Source organism: Balaenoptera acutorostrata, chromosome 11 (assembly GCF_949987535.1).
Source record: "Balaenoptera acutorostrata chromosome 11, mBalAcu1.1, whole genome shotgun sequence".
Taxonomy (NCBI): Eukaryota; Metazoa; Chordata; class Mammalia; order Artiodactyla; family Balaenopteridae; genus Balaenoptera; species Balaenoptera acutorostrata.
Window position 1 is genome coordinate 91135986 of NC_080074.1, and position 15564 is coordinate 91151549.

The following is a 15564-nucleotide window of genomic DNA, read 5'->3' on the forward strand; positions in this document are numbered from 1 at the left end:
GAGTATGTAAAAAACAATTTTTGATGGGAATTCCCTGGAGGTCTAGTGGTTAGGACCCCGCACTTCCGCTGCAGGGGGCACAGGTTCGATCCCTGGTCGGGGAAGGATCCCGCAAGCCGTGTGGTGTGGCCCAAAAAAAAAAAGTTTTGAAAAAAACCTCTAAAAATTAAAGCATATACAAGGTGGCAATAAATAGGTTGAGAATCCTTCTGGAAATTAATGTATAATTAAATACCATTCTTGAATCCATCATCTTCTTAGTTTTCCTTAAAGTTACATATGAGGCTATTGTCGAAGATTCGGGTGTTGGTGATTTTGTTCTTGGAGGGACTACTCCAACAGGAAAGTGGGAACCTAAAAATAAAAACAGCATTAAGTTCTACAAAACATCTTCACATGACATTGCTTTCTTTGGACATATTCAATTTCTGAGGCTTTTGAAATCAGAAGGCAAATTTATCATTTGAAAAGAGACAGGGAAATGTAATAGCCTTTCGTTACTTATTTTACCTAATAAGCCCGCAATGATACTAACCAGACAAATTTAGGGTTAGCTTTAGAAATAAAGTTCTACTGATGATAACAGATGACATTAAAAAAATTATAAAATTTAGTGATACGCAGTGTATCATATATCTTCACAACAACCCTGTAAAAAAAGAAGGTAAATGAAGTGCAGAATCTGGGTTAACTGACTTCCTTAAGTCCATATAGCTTAGCAGCAGCATGGCTAGAGCTTCTGCTTTGGCCTGTTTTCCCTTGTTGCTCTGCTTCTTCATGAAGTATTTACAATATTTTCGGAGGTTAAAAGTACCTTAATCTAATCCTCTCACAGAGATGAGGAAAGTTATGGCCAGAAGGGTTAAGTGATTTACCTAAATGTCCTTAATTCCCATTTGGTCTCTTTCAATCACACTGCACCACCTCAATAAAGAATCCACTAACAATGTTAACAATAGTTGACTACAGGTAATTGAAGTTACTTTCACTTTTGCATTTTTGAAAATTTCTAAAATGAACACACACTACTTTTATAATTAGAAAACAAACAATACACACACACAAAATCATTAACACAACAATAAAAGCTAATGATCAGTTCACATAAAATGTATTCATCTGTACCATAGTCATCTTGTGTAAGCAGAATATATACAGTATTGTCCACTGAGGACACAAGTAAAATAAGAAATTAATCAAATCTCAATAGTTTGCTGAAAAAAAAAATCATTCTCTTTGGGCTCATTAAAGTTACATTAACTAAGTAGAAAAATGAAATCTTACTTTCCCCCCAAAGACAAATGGTGGTCAATCATTCAGGGCCCCTTTAGGTTATGAACCAAACAATCTGCAGCTTAATGAAGTTTTAATATTGTTTATGAACTCTGTGTTTATTAGAGTTGTATATTTGAGAATGTGAAGAGCTGGACTGATGTATTACAAGTAATTTGTACAGTTCAAATAAAGAAAAGGCTTCTACTATGCCAGTCAGTGGTCCATTTTTAAAAGCCCGACTTTAAGTCATGTGGTACAAAATAAATTACACTGTAATCGATCTGTACACTTCAGACAATTTATTTAGATGAGAGCTTATGATTATATACTAAAAAAAAAAAAAAAAAAAACCCAAAATTTAAAAGAGGAAAAACTTCCAGGAAGAATTCAAGCCATATTAGAGAACATATTTCAGATGATATAGTTGTTATGAGTAAATACATCTATCAGTTTTTTGCTGAGAAGTATTACAACCTGTTTAGCCATATTCTTGTTGACAGACATATGACTGCTTCCAGTTTTTGTCTATTATGAATTAAAGCTGCTATAACAACCCTTGTATAAGTCTTTTGAGGGATTATGTTTTCATTTTTCTTAGGTAAATATATAGGATTCCTGGCTATGATGACTTCATGTTTAACTTTATGAGAAACTGCCAAACTATTGTTCCATCCTATACCACCTCAGAAATGTGTGTGAATTCCAATTGTTCCACATCCTAACCAACACTAGGTAGTCAGTCTTTCAAGTTTAGCCATTCTAGAAGGTGTGAAATGTGATTTTTATTTGCATTAAAACTGCATTTCTTTTATGATTAGTAAGTTGTAAGCTTTTCCATGTGCTTATTGGCCATTTGTATATACCTGATTTGTTAACTCTCCAAGGCTGTTGCTTACTTTTTTATTGGGTTGTTTATCTTTATTACTGATTTGCAAGAGTTATTTATATATTCTGGATACAAGGATTTTGTAAGGTATATGTACTGATAATATTTTCTTCCATTCTGATAGGCAAAAGTTTTAAATTTTGATGAAACTGAATTAATCAGTTTTCACTGAGTATAGCCCTCAGAGGGCCCCAGCTTTATTTGAGGGGGTCTCCTAGCAGACTCCTAATTTGTTCATGCTCTGAGCTTTGTCCTGTCACAAGGTGAAAGCTGGCTTTCATGCTCCACTTAACTTCCTGGATGCCTCTTGCTATGGACTGAATTGGTCCTCCTAAAATTCCTGTTGAAGCCCTAACCCTTGATGTGACTATATTTGGAGATGGGGATTAAAAGGAGGTCATTAAGGTTAAATGAGATCATAAGGGTGGGGCCCTGGCCCCCAAAGATTAGTGTCCTTATAAAATGAGATACCAGAGAATTTACAGGCACTCAGAGGAAAGGCCATGTGAGGGAGGCAGCATCTACACACCAGGAAAAGAGTCCTCACCTGAAACCAAACCCTCTCAGAACTTGGTCTGGGACTTCTAGCCTCCAGAACTGTGAGAATAAACTTCTGTTGTTTAAACCACTCAGTCTATGGTATTTTGTTATGGCGGCCTGAGCAGACTAATGCACTACCCTTCATATAATTTTTGGCCTGAACATCCCTCTCTTTACTTTTCCGCAACTTGTTGAAGCGTCTCAAAAATATTTAAAATGATATGAACCAGTGTTTATAGTCTGTGGAGGATTGGCCAGGTATCTAGTAACCTATTTGCCAAAAACATTTACTTTTGTTTGCAGTCTGATATTTCCTGCATATTTATAATTATATGCACGAATATGGTAAGGACGAAGACTATGACTGTTTCACTTACATCTGTGTATGAAAAGATAAAATTAACAAAGACTTTCAATGAGAAAAAGATATGATTTGGATGAGAATGAGAAAGGTGTATAAATATTAAGTTTTCAAGATGGCAGTATTTTTCTAATTAAAAAAAACCCCAAAACAACAACAACACAAAACCCAGCGTTAGAAAACCTAGAAGAATATTCCAATTATGGAAAAAGCTATGTGAATATTACCACTTACTATTTTTCAAGCTTTACTTTATGACTCTTTAGCAGATTATAAAAAAAAAATTGACTAGCAGGTTATGATCAGAAATTACTTTTCTGAAAAATCCCACATTTTGCCACATTTGTCTAAGCAGAGAGAGATGACATATTGATATGTGGTTTATGGGTCATGTTATCTTCCCAATATCTGAAACTTCTAAATTCAGAAACGCATCAGATTCCAAAGGTTTCAGATAAGGGACTGTGGACTTGTATATGTACTGTGTCAACATATTAACTAAATTTATTTCTAAGGTGTCTGAAAAACGCAGCAGATAAAACATATCTCAAACGCTGACCTTTAACAGAAGTTTCCATTTCTGAAACAGATTCTGATTTTTCTTCTCCATTAGACTCATCAACTTCTGCCACTGTTGTTAACTCTGGTTCACTCTTGTAGAGTCTATAATCTGGACCCTTGAAAGAAAGATATGTAATCACACACAAACACACACAAAAAGGCAAAAGTCTCTTTTAAAATGTTTATCTCTAAAAACTCACACTCTAACAATTAAAAGCCTCAGTCAGCTATCTTGGGTATAACACAATTAATATATATGTTACAATTAGGGTAGAAAAAAAGACTTTAAAAAAGATGTTTAACCAGCATATCTTTTGATTTTAAAATTAAGAATATTCCTCTTAGGGACAAAGTCATCAGAACATTTTTATCATAGTAAAACTAAAGTCTAAAAATAATTATATCATATTAACTCAATTAGCCCTATTCCTTTTCTCCTTGTTCTCTTCTCCTTGCTTATTACATTTTACATTTATTTGTTTAATCCCCAGACTCCTTTTTTCCAGTTTCCATGGGTAATGTCTCTCCTTGGCAATGTCCACATTCTCTTAGCAGTTTTCCTAGACTGAACTGCCCACATCCCAACCTTTTGATCATTCCTGGTAAGAATCTTCTTTTCCTTGCATCTTTCTGATCTAAAGATATCATTTTGCTTCTAATATGCTGAAATGGTATATTTAAAATATGGCTCCTTAAACACAGGCACATAAAGTAACCACTTTATGAAAATATTCATGAAAAGCAGAAACTATGAAATTTTATTAAAATTGTGAAAATATTACAAAATAAGAATGGTAAAACTAAAACAGGAAAAACAAATGATAATGTTATATATGAACAAAAAAGTGCTGGCTAAAAGTGGTGTTATAATAAAAAAAAGTTTTGAGTCTAAAATAAATTAAGTTTGAAAAATGAGGGCATGTACGATTGATTATTCTGTGGCTATTGCAGCCACTTACACAGTGAGATCCATTTCTTGGATATCCTTGAACTTGGTGAATCTTCTTTTCTTCGGGCAGATGTACTGGGCCCCTGCTATAACAGAGCAAGGAGCTGCTATCACTGGGCAGAGGGGGGATTATGGGAGGCTGGTCTGTAAAGTCATAGGACCGAGGAAGTGGAGGACGAGGTGGGACTACTTCCTCTTCCTAAAGATTGTAGAATAGTCACCTTATTTAGATAAGCATATTGAATTAAGTATATCGAAATTCTTTGCAATGGTAAGTTAACTTACATTCACTTTAAGATAATTAAAGGGACACTGCCAAGCCAAGAGTCTCATATTAAAAAGTAAAACCAAAAAATGTTTATGATAGCCAATAACTGGGCTTTAAATTTGACTGCATTTAATTTTTTCTGTAACACACAGGTTAGCTTTACTCTAAAGCTCAACATCAAAACAAATGTATGAAACTACTCTATTTCATTTTAAAAATAAAAGGAAAGAATTAATTTAAAAAAATCTCACTCCGTATTGTTTTGCTAATTTTTAAGAGAAAAAAAAACCATTTCTTTTTGATTGGCTTTTATACAAAATTCAAGACCACAGATGCTTTCAACTAGGTTGACAGTATCTCTTTGTAGTTGTCATTTCTTTATGGTATGCATGATACACAGCCAACTTATCATACCAAACAATGATAAATAAATACTCAAATTACTTAGATTAGAAAAAGTATGACAATGTTAAAGTTCTAACATAGATGAGAAGTAGTGATTCAATTTTTTTTTCCATTAAGAAAAGGGAAGAAGATCACATTTGTTAGAAGAACCAAATTACTGAACCAGCAAAATTTCAAGATCAAAACAGTAACTCAAACATATTTAGAAAACATTTTTGTTATGAGTAGAGAAAATTCTAATTCATGTTTTAATTATAAAATAATTTATAGTTAGAGAAACAATCCAAACTTACCTCATTTTTGTACTTAACTGTTGAGAAAGGCTTTGATCCTATCATACCTATTAAAAAAATTGTAAAATATAACTATATACACTAAACATATCTTCCTAAATCTACAGAAAAAAGGAACAATTTCATTTATTTTAAACAAAGCCTTCAGTTTCTAACCCCTCATTTATTAATGTTTTCTGAATTTAAAACCCATTACATTGTTATACAGTAGAAATTAACACATTGTAAATCAACCACACTTCAATAAAATACATTTAAAAAACCCCAATACATTAAAAAATACAAACTGAAATATCTAATATAAACAAGAGTATGGGGAAATGGGTTTTCTCAAATACTACTGGTTTAAGTATGATTTGATGTAATCTTTTAGGAGAGCAATTTGGCTGTGCGTATCAAAATGAAAAATGTGCACTTATTTCTCATTTCCTAGAACCCATAAGTACTAGCAGGTGTGTTTATTATGTACACAGTAATGTTTGTTACATCATGGCTTATGAAAGAAAAACAAAAAAACCCACCCACCCACCCACCCAACAACCTGGAAGCAACCTACATTGTTCATCAACACTGAAATGGATAAATTATAGTTCATCTATACAATGATTCTTACACAGCTGTTATTGTATTGTATTGTTAAGGAGAAAAAAACATATTGATGAAAAACAACATTTTCTGCTGTGGGGAAAAAACTCCCAAAACCAAAACACTGTGTGCGTTTATAATTTTAGACACAAAACAATGATTCATTTTTGTGTGAGTGTGGTTGGTAAAACTTTTGCTTTCTATATTACATATAAACTTGGGTACTGATTCAATATTACAAAGTGCCTGTTTTCTAATGTCAAAAATCCATTAAAATAACAAGAGAAACCCAATTCTATGTGTTATTCCATTTAGATATATTATTATGGTCAATTAGTGCAGAATAAAAGATGAAGCTAACGTACCTGTTTCTGCAGTGCCTCTCTGCTGTTTGTGTTTACTCAGTCCTTCCATGACATCCTGAATTCTCCAGAGTTCTTTCTGAAGTTGTGCACGCTGAATTCCTGCTGATTCAGTCTATCAGTAAAAATGGACAGACCACATGCAGGGGGGAAAAATCATTAAATACAGTTATAAATTCCACTAATTATATACTTAAAAAATGAGAATTACAGTGGATTAAGTTTTGAGAATATTTAATATGATCTGTGTGACCTTCTCAATTTTGCAAAGTCAATGGCAAAGATAAAAGAAAAAAAGCAGAGAAACAGAAAAATTTAATATTTCAGACCTACACACACTATTTCACATCTTTTCAATATGCACTGTGTTGCATTATTTACAATCCCAGGAAGGAATACTGATTAGATGGGGCTAAAAATGCGGAACCCTCCCCAAACCAAAACCAACAAAACAAAACAAAAACACAACAGATCAGAAACTCACAAATCCCAAATTAAACAAAACATTTTTAGGGGAAAAAAAGGAAAGTATTTTAGCCTCTTAAGTTCTAGAACATAGAGACATGCCAAAAAAGAAAAAAAGAAAGGGCAATTTGAAGAGTTCTTACTGATAGAGTTAAATGTATTTGCAGGACAAATTTTCAGTTTTCAAAATTGATTATTGCCATTTTTACTCTATCCTAAAGTTATTTCTTTACTACCCCATTTCATGTCCCTTAGGCTAAATACTCTAACTGAAGCCAAAATAAGATCATCTTGGTAAGATTCTAGTAAAACTCTAATGACTCTTATTGATAAATAGAAAAATGATAAATATCATTTTTAGGAATATAACTATAAAAGAAATAGGTAAATAAGTATGATAACTGTAACAATTATGTCAGCCCTGAGATGTGAATACTGATAAAGACTTATAGAGAGGGAATATAAACTATAAAAATCAGATAACTGCACATATAGAATATGTATTACTTTTGCACTAATTTAAAAAATATACATATTTTTGTCTATCTGAAAGGTGTACAATGAAAATCTCATTTTTGTTTTATTTTGCACTTCCTCTGGTTACTAGTTACACTGACCAACTTTTCAAACACTTGTTAGCAATGTGAGTTAAATTCTCCATTAATTAAAACTACTCATGTTCTTTGTCTATTTTTCTAATGCATTGTTTCTCCAAATTAAAAAGTTCTTTGCAAATCTAGACAGTGACTTGTTGAATTTTTAGAGGTCAAAGATACTTCACTTCTTCCTAGTATGTCATTTTTCAAGTTTTCTATATTGTCTTCATTGTTTACTTATGTATTTAACAAACACTTATATATATAGTCTGTTTTATTTGCCTGGTTCTATTCTAAGTGCTTCAAAAAAAATCAACACATTTAACCATGATAATAACCCAACAGGGGTAGGTATTATTATTATTTTCATTTTACAGCTGTGGAAACTGAGGTACAAAGCTGTTATGTAACTGGCCTAAGGTTACATGTGCAATGCTACTTCTCATAAGGTGTGTTTCCTAGTTCTGTATTTTTTCAAAAAATGTCTACTACTACTGTGGTCTTTATTATATCCTAAAAATATAGAATCATTTTGTTAATTTTTTCTGGAAATTTGGTTGGAATGGAATTGTGCTTATGGGAAGAATTTCCATCATAATAACGTTAAATCAGGCCATCCATGAACATGGTATAGCAATTATACCTCTCCATTTATTCAGGTCTTCTCTTATGTCCTATAATATAGTAATTAAATTTTCATGATGAACTTTTTTTGTTAGGTTAAGTCAGGATTGGCAAACTGCTTTGGCCCATGGCTTCTTTTTTATGGCCTGTGAGCTAAAAATAAATTTTATAATCTTAAGGGGTTATTAAAAACCCCCAAACACCAAAGATTTTGTGACAGAGCGTATACACCTGCAACATCTAAAATATTTAGTATCTGGCCTTTCACAGAAAAAGTTTGTTGATCCCTTGGTTGTATTTTAGATGTTTACCATTTTTTTCTATTGTATTTAGTAACTTCAGTGTTAAGTACAGAAGTCACAACCACACATGGCTACTTAAATTTAGATAATTAAAAATTCAGTTCCTCAGTCACACTAGCAACATTGTAAGTGCCCAACAGCTACACGTGGTTGTGGTTACTATTTTGGACAGCACGCATAGAAGACAGTTGACATTCTATGAGTCAACCTGACTCTTTATTTGTTGTATTGATTTGTTGCATCTACTGGGCTTCCAATGCAGATGACCAAATTTACATAGGGTCACAAGCATAAAGTGACTTTTATTATTTTCTTAAATATGTATTATTTCCATTCCTCAGGGCAATGCTTTAAGACAGGTATTGTTATTTCAACTTTATAGATAAGAAAACAAACACCTGGAACTTAATTCCATATCTGCCTATTCACAAAACTGGATTCTTTATGCCAAATGGTGCTGCATCTTCCTCTATTCTAATAAAATAGCAGTCAACACAATAGGCTAAATAACGGTTTGATAAATGAGAGGGATTTAATAAAGAATGGATAAGATAATTTGACATTTCAGTGCTAAGTGACATAGTTAGCTAGGAGCACAGAACACTCTAGGGCTCACCATGTGTCCAACAGGATAAAGAACTTTTAAACAGTGAGGGATGGGCTACTTTGTGAGATCGTAAGATTCCTATCATTGAAAGTATTGAAACCCAGATGTTAGGTAGCCAATAATGCAAAAACTGTTTACGGTGTGCATGAAGCTAACAAGATGGGCTGTACAGTACCAGTCAAAGCCAGTTAAAACAATGTAAAAATATTATAATTCTGTACCTGAATTTCACCAAGGCGATCTAGCTGCTCTTGCATCTGGTTCCTGGTGAGAGTTACATCGTATTCTAACTTATCATATTCTCTCCATGCTCGTTCCAGTTCCTGAAATCAGAGCTTTAATTACTTTAATGGAGAAAATGTGCTGGTGTGTTATCAATCCTGTAGTTTACAACAGAAAACATAAAAAATTTTATAACTCATTTTCCTTTATTTTTTTCCTCTCTTTTTTGCTCAATTTAAGAAAAATTTACTGAGGAACTGATTTATTATTGTGCTGCTGCTATACTCAAAATTACTAAAAAAAAAAAAAAACCCCAAAAACCCTAAACAACCAAAAAAACCCAAACAAACCCACCTGAACTATTTATTATTTATTCATTCATGACATCAAAATATTCAGTTGATTCTAATATCTAAAGAGTTTTATTTTGAGAAAATGTGTTATTTTATTCATAGTAATATGTTAAATTTTTCTTGAAAGTGATTTTTTAAAATGCAGAAGAGGCATAAATAAAGCACTTTCTTATCTGACGTGATTAAAATTTGTCCAGGAATAAAAATACTAAATAGGTTGTATTTTAGCATGTTGGATTTTCAATAACACCAGAAGCCTGACATGACTTCACTTAGAATAAATTTACAGTAATGTAATGAAGCTAATTCAGCTAACTAATCTAGTGAATTTTGCTCCGAGAGACTCAACAGAGGTACTACCCACCTATACTTTTCTCCTTCGGGGAAAAAAAACTACCCCCAAACCCTCAAATCATAGAGAAAACTTTCGTACTTGATAGTGTAGGTACTCTTCAGACATTTCAGAGAGTGGTATGAGGTCAAATTGATAAACTAAGGATAGGAACTATATTTGATCACTATTTTGTCACCAGTATCTAGCGTGGTATTGGCACACATGACACAACCAACAAATGTTTACTGAATGCTGTTGTAAAATGAATGAGTAACTCTTGTCTAAGAACTTCCCTTGGCCATAGATTTCTTGACTTGAACTGCTCTAAGCAAAGCTTCCCTGGGAAATGTTAGTTTAACAACAGCAATAGTTTTGGGATAAGAAAAGAGGGTACTGAATGTAGAAGAGAGGTTACTGAAAATCATCTTAACAGTTTAAAAAAAAAAAAAAAGCAGCGATACTCAAGTTCCTAAAGGTTCTCTATTTTCTATATTCTGCAACTAGCTTACAATTGCTTAAAAACTTAGGCAATGAAAATTACCTTTAAAAATTAAAATGAGTGTTAAAATTTGGGCCATTTGGAATAACTGCTTTTTGAATTTAAGATTTCTCCTTATAAGGTTTTTAAAATAATTAATTTATTTATGGCTGCATTGGGTCTTCGTTGCTGCGCACGGGCTTTCCTAATTGCGTTGAGTGGGAGGCTACTCTTTGCTGCGGTGCGCGGGCTTCTTATTGCGGTGTCTTCTCTTGTTGAGGAGCACGGGCTTTAAGCACATGGGCTTCAGTAGTCGTGGCTCGCAGGCTCAGTAGTTGTGGCGCATGGGCTTAGTTGCTCCGCGGCATGTGGGATCTTCCCGGACCAGGGCTCAAACCCGTGTCTCCTGCATTGGCAGGCAGATTCTCAACCACTGCACCACCAGGGAAGTCCATAAGCAGGTTTTACAATGGACTACGTTTTTTAAAAAAGCAGAGATAAACCACTGGAGATTTTTTTATCATCTCTATATTATATAATTTAGGGAGTCTCTTATGCAGATTTCACAGTGAATTAAATTTAAAAAAGGCCAAGTGGTAAAGGACTAAAGATTTTAATCTCATTTATATTGTGTAAATATTACCCTCCTGACTTGGCTTCAGCAAACTGTTTTTACCTGAATCAATAAGGATATTGATCTCCTTTAAGAAAAATTACCTGGAAAACGAAAGAAAAGAAAAAAAAAAAAAAGGGAATTCCCTGGCAGTCCAGTGGTTAGGACTCCACGCTATCACTGCTGAGGACGCAGGTTCAATCCCGGGACGGGGAACTAAGATCCTGAAAGCCATGCGGCGTGGCCAAAAAATAAAAGAAAAATTGCTTCTAGCCATCTTTTAATTTGTAAGCACCACAAAAACTGCAAATTTAAATAGTGGGCCTTTGAAGGCTTCAGGGAGGGTAAAATGAGGATAACAGACCCAGTGGCAGCCCAGCAATGAAATGACATGGCATTGCCAGGCTGACACTGAGCCTCTTTTGTAGAAAAGTTCAAGGTGCTGCAGAGGCAACTAAATACAAGAACATTTTAGGATGGTGGAAATTCTTGTCTTTCTTACAGAAACACATGAAAAATAGAGATTGAGAGGTAGAGGTTACTCTACTAATATTCTAGGGGTGAAGAAACACAATATACTTTCAATTTTCCTAACCTGGAAAGTCCTGCCATTGTACTGTACCAGTTGGCCTGAGTCCCATTATCCTGCTGGGCCTGTTTCTGCCTTTACCTCTGGGCTCCTCCAGCATGATTATGGGTGGGTAGTAACACAAGTCAACAGGGACAGAAAGAAAAGAGGCAGCACTGGCATAACATCAGTCCTCCTAACACCTGGCTGAGTATTTCATTAAAGAATTTAGTGGCTTATACAAGTACAATGTTAAAATCTTTAAATATGAGATTACTATTTTTTTTGTCAAGAATATATAGGTACACTAAGGCAAATAAAAGGGGTAATGACTTGCAAATATACAATTATCTTTAAAATCACAGGCACAAGTCAGGAAACACAGCAGTGCTTTCAATAAAAACATGGACCTTCATGCCATACAGTTAAGAGAATGAGTTAAATCCTGCAATTTACAACCACATGGATGAACCTCATAATGTTAAAAAAAGCCAAATAGTATATACTACATGATGATACTTTTACTAAGTTCAAAAACAGGCAAAGCTAATGTAGAATTTAAAAGTCAGGCAGTGGTGTTTGGGGAGGAGTCATCACTGGGAAGGGAGTTTCTGGAACGTTAGTAGAATTCAGGGCCTTGCTACGGTGTTAGCCATATTTGCACAGTTAAACCTGTGTATTTTTCCCAGAATATGACCTACTCTAACAAAGGTTAAAAAAAAAAATGTGTGTGTGCATGTGTGGAGTTGCTAGAGGGATGGCAGAAAACTTTTTAAAAAGTTGACTTAGTCCAAGTTTAAGGCTTGGAACAAGTACATTTTAATAGTGGTTACTTCTTTATAGTCTATATTGAGGCAAGACTCAGCCACCGTGGGGAAAAAAAGAAACAAACTACAAGTAGGTTTGCAATCCTCAGAGGCAATGAAACCCCAGACTACCGAAAAGATGAGAGAGGATTTTTTAAAAATTCAATTAATTAATTAATTAATTTGTCTGCGTTGGGTCTTCATTGCTGCGCATGGGCTTTCTCTAGTTGTGGCAAGCGGGGGCTACTCTTCGCTGCGGTGCGTGGGCTTCTCACTGCGGTGGCTTCTCTCGTTGTGGAGCACAGGCTCTAGGTGGGCAGGCTTCAGTAGTTGCGGCACGCTGGCTCAGTAGTTGCGGCACGTGGGCTCGATAGTTGCGGCACGTGGGCCCTAGGGCACGTGGGCTCAGCAGTTGTGGCTTGCGGGCTCTAGAGCGCAGGCTCAGTAGTTGTGGCGCATGGGCTTAGTTGCTCCGTGGCATGTGGGATCTTCCCGGACCAGGGCTCGAACCCGTGTCCCCTGTACTGGCAGGCGGATTCTTAACCACTGTGCCACCAGGGAAGTCCCTGTTCTATTTTCTATTTAAAAAATGAAGGGTGGCATGAAGGAGGAAGTCTGGGGAGGCACGGGAGCTGGGGGGTCCGTGGGGCTGAGCGGATGCCGTGGGCCGCCGGCACTGAACGCAGGACCCGACCCGTGCCTGGGGCCGTGGGCGGCTATGCGCAGCAGCTGAAGCAGCTGGGCGCGCAGAAGTTCTCAGCCCTGAAGGAAGTGCTCTTCCACTGCCTCACTGAGCCAGAAGAGGTGGAAAGGCTTCTGGCTCAGCTCTCTGAATTTGCCACCACCAAGCAAATCAGGCCCGGCCCCCGCAGAAGCATCGTGAAGAGCCTCCTCCTGGTTTCAAATGGTGCCTTGAAGAAGAGTCTCACAGCTGAGCAGGTCCAGGCTGATTTCATAACTCTTGGGTCTCAGTGAAGAGAAAGCCACCTACTTTTCTGAAAAGTGGAAACAGAATGCTCCCACCCTTGCTCGACGGGCCACAGGTCAGACTCTGATGATTAACCAGCTTATAGATATGGAGTGGACATTTGGAGTGACGTCTGGGGGCAGCGAACTGGAAAAAGTGGAAGTATGTTTTTACAATTAAAGTTGGTGGTTAAGAAAGGAAATCAAACAGAAAATTTATACATAGAATTAACCTTGCCTCAGTTCTACAGCTTCCTGCATGAGATGGAGCAAGTCAGAACCAGCATGGAGTGTTTCAGCTAATTTCTGTCCCCTGCATCTCCACCTCGCCCCTCCCTGCCCCCTCCTCCTCCCCGGTGACTGCTCAGAGAGGCCGCTGGCTCCCAGGCCTGTGGCCGCTCCTTTGGGCCTGCTTGCCCCTTGGGAGCCCAGGTGCAAAGGTTTCTGAAAAACAAAGGATTAAGTACTTAAGGAGCCTGACAGGCTGGTCCTGAAGAGACTTTGTTGAGGGACCCTCTACCACCTATCTCCCAGGTCACGGTTCAGATATTCAGAGAAATGATTGCATCTCAGATGCAGGGGAGGAAATAAGTTGAGTCACCTCCCTTTCCAAGTTCCAGAGTAAACAAATGGTCTATCGCTCTAGCACTGAGGACCTTCCCCTGCAAAAGAACAAGGAAGGGCTTGCTTGTGGCTGAGGGAAGAGGCGGACTCCGTGAATGACACACGGGGGAGCCCCCAACAGAGTTTGTATGTTTGTGGTGGTGGTGCTTTGTTGATCAGACTTTAGTGGACACATGTGTAAGAATACATGCTGGGTCTGCTCTGAAAAAAAATGAGGCTTCACTTCAGGTTTTGCCCTGTTGTGTGTAATGAGGTGGGCCTTTTGAGGCTATTTCAGCTTGTTTTGGTTCACGCTGACCTTCTCTGGTGGTTAGAAGAAGAATAAAAAAGGTTCTGAAGAAAAAAAAAAATGAAGCATAAGGCTTTGGTAAGGAATTGGCAGTAGATTTTCTGTTTCAAAATAGAGACGAGTCAGTAATATAGATATGTGACTATAAGCTTCTTAAGTGCCAACAACTCTTCAATTTTAAATATTACAGATTAATGTCCACTACTAAACCTTAGATAATTAAAATACTGCGCTATCTAAATTTACTGTTAGGTTTTGGGGATTAGGCACAAAAAATATTAATTTTGGCCACTACCACTCAACAATAACAATTCTGTCAACTGGGTATAAGAAGCAGTTGATTTTTGAGATCAGTCAAGATAAAGTTAATCTGATCTCGTTTCTACCTTCAGAATATAGAAATTTCTTGCCATACATTTTAAAGAATGTGTTTAGTAATTTGAATAATTTTTTTTAAAAAAGAATACCTTTTTTGATTTTATACTTGCCTTAGTACATAACTGCATCTCAAATAAAAATCACTATTTACTAAGCACATATCTTACTATACTATCTAATAATGACTACTATATTGGCTTTTAAATATTTATTTATTTATTTATTTGGCCACGCTGCACGGCTTGCAGGATTTTGGTTCCCCTGACCAGGGATAAAACCTGGGCTCCCTGCAGTGGAAGTGTGGAGTCCTAACCACTGGACCCCAAGGGAATTCCCCAATATTGGCTTTTTTAAACCAAAAAAGATGTTGCAAGGGACCACATTCAAACGGTATAAAGTGAGGTTCAACTAAATCAGGCATGGTTACAGAGCTACCTTTATTTTAAATTTCTAGTTTACGATAACAATTATAGTCATCTTTTTGGCTACTTATAATCTTTAACTCATTGCCTAATTATAATCTTTAACTCATATATTTAGTTTCTCTTCTAATCTTCTCTTTGAAACAAAACAATATTCCATCTCAAAGAAAGTCGTTACTTTTTACTGTACAAATTGAAGATATAATAAATTTTTATAATTATAAAAGTAGAAAGGGCTTCCCTGGTGGCGCAGTGGTTAAGAATCCTCCTGCCAATGCAGCGGACACGGGTTTGAGCCCTGGTCTGGGAAGATCCCACATGCCGGAGAGCAACTAAGCCCGTGCGCCACAACTACTGAGCCAGCGCTCTAGAGCCCGCAAGCCACAACTACTGAGCCCATGCGCCACAACTACTGAAGCCCGTGCGCCTAGA

General features: G+C 36.2%; 1 protein-coding gene and 1 pseudogene across 8 annotated transcripts in view; one reads left to right on the forward strand and one right to left on the reverse strand.

Annotated features, from left to right (window-relative positions):
- The window catches only part of PLEKHA5 (pleckstrin homology domain containing A5), a 237308-nt gene that overhangs the window by 12823 nt on the left and 208921 nt on the right, over nucleotides 1–15564 (reverse strand). For 7 of the 8 annotated variants that reach the window (XM_057556475.1, XM_057556474.1, XM_057556471.1 and 4 more), the window contains 5 exons: nucleotides 9301–9402; nucleotides 6489–6600; nucleotides 5539–5585; nucleotides 3622–3739; nucleotides 236–354 (listed from right to left, as the gene is read on the reverse strand). In XM_057556475.1, the coding sequence (XP_057412458.1) occupies nucleotides 236–354; nucleotides 3622–3739; nucleotides 5539–5585; nucleotides 6489–6600; nucleotides 9301–9402 (498 nt within the window). Of the gene's footprint in view, nucleotides 1–235; nucleotides 355–3621; nucleotides 3740–4582; nucleotides 4772–5538; nucleotides 5586–6488; nucleotides 6601–9300; nucleotides 9403–15564 lie in introns of all 8 variants that reach the window. The other variant, XM_057556479.1, reaches the window with a different exon arrangement.
- LOC130709204 (COMM domain-containing protein 7-like) lies at nucleotides 12160–13722 on the forward strand (annotated as a pseudogene).